Source organism: Macrosteles quadrilineatus, unplaced genomic scaffold (assembly GCF_028750875.1).
Source record: "Macrosteles quadrilineatus isolate MER2022 unplaced genomic scaffold, UCM_ALF_1.0 Scaffold_8__2_contigs__length_117827958, whole genome shotgun sequence".
Taxonomy (NCBI): domain Eukaryota; kingdom Metazoa; phylum Arthropoda; class Insecta; order Hemiptera; family Cicadellidae; genus Macrosteles; species Macrosteles quadrilineatus.
The window spans coordinates 114,072,313-114,080,572 of record NW_026542601.1 but is presented as its reverse complement, the minus strand read 5'-3'; the positions used below and the strand labels follow the sequence as shown (position 1 = coordinate 114,080,572).

General features: G+C 34.4%; 1 protein-coding gene across 1 annotated transcript; it reads left to right on the top strand.

The window, feature by feature from the left end:
• The first annotated feature begins 264 nt into the window (after positions 1-264).
• LOC129000105 (zinc finger protein SNAI2-like) lies at positions 265-4,284 on the top strand. The gene is made up of 2 exons (XM_054427001.1): positions 265-438; positions 2,471-4,284. Exons 1-2 carry the CDS (start codon positions 330-332, stop codon positions 3,691-3,693), a joined length of 1,332 nt encoding a protein of 443 aa, XP_054282976.1. The 5' UTR covers positions 265-329; the 3' UTR covers positions 3,694-4,284.
• The last annotated feature ends 3,976 nt before the right edge of the window (positions 4,285-8,260 follow it).

Sequence of the window (8,260 nt, the reverse complement as noted above, 5' to 3'; positions counted from 1 at the left end):
CCCTCTCCTACTTTCTCTTGTCGCGTGCGCGAAGAAATTCCGACAAAATCCTCATTCACACCTGACAACGATCGGCGCAACACTGGGGACCAAAACGCCGCTCGCTACAGTGGAGCAGGCCGCTCTGTGATTGGTCGGCGGCGGCGCCCTCTGATTGGCTGGCGGGCACGTGCGCATGTGTACACCTGCAGCGGCACGGTGGTGGGGGAAGGGTATATAAAGCGCGTCCCTACCGCCCCGCCTCATACCTGCTGTAGACCTCGCCGTGTGGATATGTGCTAGTGTAGTGCCGTCGAGTTCTGTTCAGTTCAGTGTTGTGATATTTCGTCATGCGAGTGAGTGAGGAGACACCGACAATGAGAGCTGTTAAGAAGTCCAACTACAGCAACTGCCCGCTGAAGAAGCGACCGGTGTACTTGTTCAAAGATGATATTAAAGGTACGGTGGATTTTTCGATTTTATTAACTTTTATAATTTATAATTATCGTGTTACGTTAAAAATGCTGTGTATCGGATTGTAATTTGAAATAAATGCTGTTCTCTTATTCGATACATTTCAATTTAAAACACCGTAAATATTATTTGGCTATCGTATAAGAATAATATCGATAGTGACTAAGTATTTTACTTTTTAAATTGTGAGGGTAGACTACATTAAGATTTTTTCCAACTATCTTTATAATTCGCGTATATAAATAATAAAATTGTAACCTCATGTATACTGTTATTGTTATCTTATTTTTATTGCTTTAAGAAGTTAAAAATTTGCAGTGCTGTATTTTAGTTCAAGGAATTAATATTTATAACATAGTGTATAATTTGCTTTTGTGAAAAAGGATTTTATTGAATTATTTAACATTTTCAAGTTTCGACTTTCGGAAAGAGTCAGTAAATTTAGTACAGTACAGTATACTGTAAAATTCAGTAAGTTTTAAGCTAACATTTGTAGTGTTACGGAGTTAATGCTACCAACCAAATCGCTCATTTTTATCCATCTTAGTACAGTATAAGTAAATTAACATGAAAATATTGTGAAAGTTATATTGCGATAATAGCTTATAATATTACATTTATTTTAAAAATAAAGTTTAATCTTTCAAGATATAACTTTTTGAACTAACATGTAAATAAATGTCAACAATTTAATGATATGGACCCAATAGTAACGCTGTTGTCGATATAGTTCTTCGGGGCGATGTTTATTTAAGAATTAAACTATTTGAGCACTATTGTAACATTTTTCTCAATAAATTAAAACTTAAAAAATACCGTCCCTACATAAAAATAGCTTAGAACTAGTTTTATTCTATGGAATCATGAAAATAAACAGCTCAAAGATATTGGACATTGGAATAATATGACTAAAGCAACGTCGACTTAAATATCAAATAAATAGGCTACACCACAATGTTTGCCTGAATTGTCATAAATACAATATTTTTATTTGTTTATGTAGGTATATATTTAATATATATATATATATATATTTGTTTTAAAATATTAAACTCATGGGGGTTTTATCTTCATCTATACGTAATTTGTATCTACATCTTGATGTATTTATAATAAATATAAAACATTAAAATGTTTTATAAAACTATGTGTACTTATTAATAATTTTAGAAGCCTTCTGAATAATAGAATAAAACGTAGCCTAATAAATTAATTGTTGTATAGTAAATGGAAAAATTAAGTATTTATACAATTTCAACATAAAACTTTAGCCAATTAAACGTGAACACACTTTCAACTGTACGAATTCTTTATCTAATGGCACCGTTTGTTGAAAGTAATGTCCACTAACTTTCTTTTCACCGTGAGGGGGAGTTGGACCAGACTTTCACCACCCACTGCCCGTCAACGTGCGTACTGTTTGTTATTAAATCCTAATTAAAATTGGGAATTCTCTAAATTATAACCAATTAATAGTATACATTTCTTATTATTTCGTTACTATAGTAGTTTTTGTGACGCATCATTTGCAGTGGGAATTTTAATAATGAAAAAAAGTGTACTCGTTTCGTTCATTTCGCCTTTTATATTGTGTGAAAGCAGTTGAAGTATTCAAAATACTCAAGGGAGATTGATATAAAATACACTGTTCCTTTATCTGAAAAAGTATTTAGTTTAAATTTTAAATACATTTAAATTCTTTGTGCAATCTATATGTACATATTATGTGGTAATTAACGATTACAGCACAAGTCAAAGTAATAAGCATTTTGAATTATTAATCTGGTGTTCAGCTTCGTAGTCTACTAAGTTTGTTGACATGGTGGGATAAGAAACGCGAATGTTATGCCGTTTATAATAAATTAACCACAAAATGATATATTTATATGCTACTTGATCATTTTGTTATTAATTTTACCAACTATAGGGATGTTTTGTTGAACATATATTTTTTTTATTTCTTGTCTTTATATTTGTCACATGCAGATTGCTATATGGTTTGTGTTTTGTTGCGCAGATACCGCAGACGACGACAACTCGGAGCCTGAGAACCTGAGTACCAAGCCCGAGGACCTCCGTCTGACGTGCAAGACGCTGACACCGCCCCCAGGTGTCGCTCTCATCTCCGCCAAGAAGCCCTCAGTGGAATCCAGCCCTCCCTCGCCAGCCACCTCAGCCCTGCTGCAGCAACATCTGCAGTCGTCTCTGAGTCAGCATGGACACCACTTCCTCAGCAAGACCTCCGGAGGACCTCTGGAGCCTTTGAATCTCAATACCCCTGTAGACCCTTACAGAGCGACCTCCCCTACAGCGTGGCACCGTATTGCACCACATTACCCTCCGTATCTCTACCCTTACCCACCCCCTGCTGACGTGTACAGCCATTACTACCCCTCAAGAGTCACTTCGGAGCAGCCCCTATCACCGTACGCTCCCAGAGATATTTCCCCCCACGCGTTCCGCCCCACCGCAGCAGCTTTACCCAAGTTGTACATGCCTTACCAACCCACCGACCCCGTCAGTCTATCCCCGACTTCCTCGACGTCTTCTACGTCCAACAGTTTATTCCTGGGAACTTCCCCTCCTCCGTTGACACCCGAGGACCTCTCCTCCCCCGGAAGTGTCGCAAGTTCCGGAGGTTCCAGCACAGGAAGCACCGGATACGGCAAGAGAGTGAAGGAAAGTTCAGGAGCTCCTAGATACCAATGCCCCTTCTGCTCCAAGTCCTACTCCACCTACTCCGGACTCTCCAAACACCAGCAGTTCCACTGCGCCGCCAACGAAGACTCCACCGCCAAGAAGACGTTCAGCTGCAAGTACTGTGAGAAGGTGTACGTCTCTCTAGGCGCACTCAAGATGCACATCAGGACGCACACACTGCCCTGCAAGTGTGTTCTGTGTGGAAAGGCGTTCTCCAGACCCTGGCTGCTGCAAGGACACATCAGAACACACACAGGAGAGAAACCTTTCTCGTGCCCGCTGTGCAACCGAGCCTTCGCTGACCGCTCCAACCTGAGAGCCCATCTGCAGACACATTCCGACGTGAAGAAGTACTCCTGCACCAACTGCAGCAAGACCTTCTCCAGGATGTCCCTGCTGTCCAAGCACCTGGACGGAGGGTGCCCGGGGGTCGGAGGGCAGAGCCCTGACGAGCTGTACCAGTGGGCGCCCCAGCAAGGCCTCAAACACAGAGAGGGGTCGTCCGAGGATCTCTACCACATGTCCCAACAACCCACCTAGTTGCGTTCTGCTCCCTCTTGAACAACTATTTTCTTTTGTTTATATCTTCTGATCTTCTCTATTACCATTTCCAGTGATTTTGAGACTGTAAAATACTTAATATATTCTCCAAGAGTCATAATATGTTTATTCTTTTTATGTATATTTTCGTCGGTTCGACATTAATTCTTGAGTCATTTTAGTTTTAAGCGGAGTGGCTAATTTTCCCTTAATTGTAGTGCCTTTGAGAAGACTGATTTTTGTAATTCCGTGTCGTATACTCGCCTTAGATTTAGTTTTTAGTTTTATCACAATAAATATGTACGAACAAAAGTGCCCTTTGTATTGAAAGTAGAGTTTTTAGTGCCATACTGCCATATTTTTAGATATTTATTTAAATTGCATATCCAATAACACAAAACGACAATCTTTGAATCTCATATTTTTATAGCCATTCTGGATGCTAGTCAATCTAATGTAACGTTAGCATTTATTGTATATAAGTAGTTATTGTATAGATAGATTTGTATTGTATATAGTGCATTAAGTGCCTTAGGTTTGTATTTACTGCTGTTCCTTGAGAAATATATTTTACATTTTTTAAATTTTATACAACTGTAATAAATTATATTGTTTTATGGAAACCTTTGTTGTCATTGAAAAAACCCTTGATCGAAAATTGGTAAAATAACTATCAGAACTACTCATAGAGTGCAATGGATATAATATATTTTTAGAAGTGAATAATTAAACCTTTTTAGTTTGTCATTTTAGTTGAATTCAATTTGTTCAATTACTTTTTACTCTGCAGAATTATTATCAATAAATATAAAAAATCAATCAAATTTCACCATAAAAATGCAATAATGATTTTTCACAAACATATTCAATAATAACATTACAATACAGTATTTATTAAATTATATTCATGGATACATTGAATGGCAAAAGACACAATGGTGTAGCCTATTTTTAGAAAGAAAAAATGTCATTATTTGATATCATTTTATAACACAAGAGAAAAGCAAACCCAAAAGTGACTACAATCTCAGGTATATCATGATATGATACAGAACGTATAAACAATACTTGAAGAAGAGTTCAGCACATCTGGAAATACTAGTAAGTCCCTATAACTAAATAAATTTATACTGAATGTGTACAGCTTTTCAACAAATCGGTTAGTATTAAAAATCAAAGTCATTCAATGATTTTTTTAAGGTCAATATACTAATATTCAAGATTGACTTTGTTAAATAAAGACCATAAGTATCATCAACTATCCAAATAGTTGCCTTTTAGACAAGTCAATGTACGAGTATTTGTAGTTGTCTATTAAGTAGTTGATGCAGTGTAACACACTTCTATTTATTTTACCCCATAGGAATGTTTAATACTATCAAGTTTTTCTATAAAGCATTTCAAACTTGAATCTATTGCTATTATATGGTAAGACAATTACTGTCACTAAAATATATATAATAAAAAATTTATAATGTTGAACCTTTTAATACAACTAGACGTTCCATCCCCATGTTAAATTTGTAGCCAGATTTCTTTTATCAAAATTGTCGTAGTTGATGTGAGCCTACATATTGCACTGATCTAAATTTCTTAATTCTGTCAAATACACAAACTTGTTTTTGTTTACCAAGTAAAACTTAGGAAATGACTTATGATGAGTTATAGCAACTGTTATGACCCATCAACCTGGTCAGTAACAATAAATAAGGTATAAAATAGAATTTTAGACACTAGTGCATTCTGACTAGCTCACACAACTACTTTCTTTTTAATAAGATAATTGGCTACAGGTAGTCCATATAGATGGGATGTATACTTCAGTATCCAATAGTCAATGGTTGAACTTAATAAAACTTACAGCTAACAAATACTAAATAACTAATAACAATATATTATCATAGAATTAAATGCTATTTATACTTGGCTTAAAATACCTACCTTTTTAGGGTCGCCATTTCAGATTAAAGTATTCAAGAATCGACTAAACTATTTTGACTATTTCCAATTACAGTAATATTATACTGTTTTTGTTTGTAGCAGTTTAATCAGTTGCCAATACTGAAGAAAGTAACAAAACAGTGTCTCTCAATAATTTGAATTATTGATTAAGTACTAATAACGTTGCATTCACAACAATACCTTTGATAAGGTCATGTCCAAGGTCAGATCAGATGTTTATTGTTAGTCAGCTGATTTGAACACAAGAACAGCTGATTGTGAACACAGGTGATATGATATTGATATCGACCGCCTGTTGCGTTAATCAAATCATCATTCATATTTGTTGTTTTCTCACGATACTACACACTTGATAATTAGGAAATATCAAGTCAATTTACAGTCTGATGTTGTCTTGTCGCCTTATAAAAGGTTATAAAAATATCAATGGCAGTAGGCCTATAGAAAACCTACGTAATTGGGTGCCTTAGATAAAAACAAACTATGATAATATTTTCCTTACAAAAAATCAATTAATCGCACTTGTTTTTATTTATTTATAAACAGTGATACATCGTTTCGCAATTTTACTAGATTTTTGGCAACATAAAACAATTACCAATTACAGAGTAGTTATTGCATACCAATAATAATACGAAGACTAATAACAATATTACTAAGACTAGGCTAGTTTGAATTTAGTTTGACTTAAGTTAAATTAAGTTTGAGAATCACGTACATGAAACTCTCTTGCAAGTAAAGGCCTTTGTATCTATTTATTATTGATTTAATACAAACTAAATACATATACAACAATGCACTGTAATTAATTTACCAAAACAACGTTTAGCTGTATCTAGCAAATTGTAATATAATTACACAAATAACCCCTAATTGAAAAAAAATATAACAGTCATTTAATTTAGTAACACGCGAAAATACACAACTTCTGAATCATTACAACTATATGACAGAAGAATATAAAAGACAACAAGATTAGCCAAAATAACGACTTAAACCTTATAACAATATAACTTCAAATAAATGTATAATTGGGGTCAAATACTATGTAAACCCTTATAATGGTAAGTCATTACTACTTTATAAAAAATACATAGTATAATGTCATAATAACAATGTAGTTTCGGTACAACAACGCATAACAAGTTGTGCAAGTCATTTTCGACAATGTCAAAATCTGCTTTGAAGAATCTGACACAGCTCTACTCTGCCTGGTATATTAAATATGGACCTATGATAATGTCATAGCATACATGGCTAATAAGTTACAGTACAATTGTGTTGTTCTAAAGGAATGTTTCACTTTTGACCCTAGAGATTCCATTGTAAGAGATTCTTGCATTAGTATCGGATATATAAAGTGATGAACCTATTTCTCTTTATAGCCCTGCAATACCAACGCATCCTTCACATGCCTAATGTAACAGTTTTTAAAACCCTTGAATCATCATACTACTCCTTATAGAAACAAAACTACCGTTATTGCAGTTTTGAGCCTAAAATTAGAACATTTTAGAACGGTATTTAAAAGGCTACATCTGTTAAAGTAAATATTGTCCAAGAAATTAATGTATATGCGTGACAAAATGATAAATGAAATGCAATATATTTTCTAAAACTTACATTTATAACACACACTTTTACAAACTACGATTTCTTGTAAATACAACGTATGATACCTGAGATTCAAATTAAAAATCAACTCTAAACACTAATTGGTTTAACGAAAAGTCTCTATCATCTTTCAATAAATAAAAGAGTTGTCAAATGATAAATGCATATTTCACAGGTGACATATCCGACCTCTTTGTTAGTTACACAATGACTCAGTTGTCAAATATTGCTCTAATGATGATATTAATTTCCCTAAATCGTCGCCTGAACGATAGACCGGAAGACTCTATTGTTTACAATATGCTAATGTTCTAATTAGACTGTTTTAACCAACCCACGGGACTTCTGATAGGACCGTTAGGTTTCGTAAGACCTAAAGAAGGCGTACCGAATAAAATTTGATTTAGTGTCAGAAAAAAATCAATAGTTTTAAGTGCTCTTCAGCTATTATTGTTTTACAAAACGACTTTAAAAATACCCCCGCCGCAGCAAACCTGCCGACTAAGCGAATTTCCATTTGTCTGAATTGATTTTCAGTTAAACATATTTTAATAACATTAGGTTTAACGAGTACCTAGGTTTGCTGCTACAAGGAAACTAATAAAGTGTGTTTTTGAGTAAAATATTGATAGCTTAGTACAAAATAAATAAATTTGCCAAGTTTGATCAAAATATATTCATAAACAAGCAAACTACAACATTTGACAATATTCTCCATAAGAATAACATGGGAATTTTAAATATACCATTTTTTAAATTTTCTCCGTTACTAATAATCGAACAAAAATACTTTTATATACTAAATTATTTGTTTTTTTAAGCTCTTTAAAAAGGTCTAAAGAGAAATTGGGAAATTTTGTGTTTTGAGGGTCAAAAGTGAGAAAAACCAATTTTTACCCCATAAAACCCCCCGTAAAGCCCCGTTCCCATGGTCCGATCGTGCTGGTTCGCGAACTCATTCAAGTTTATCCCGCTTTACACCTTTAAACCA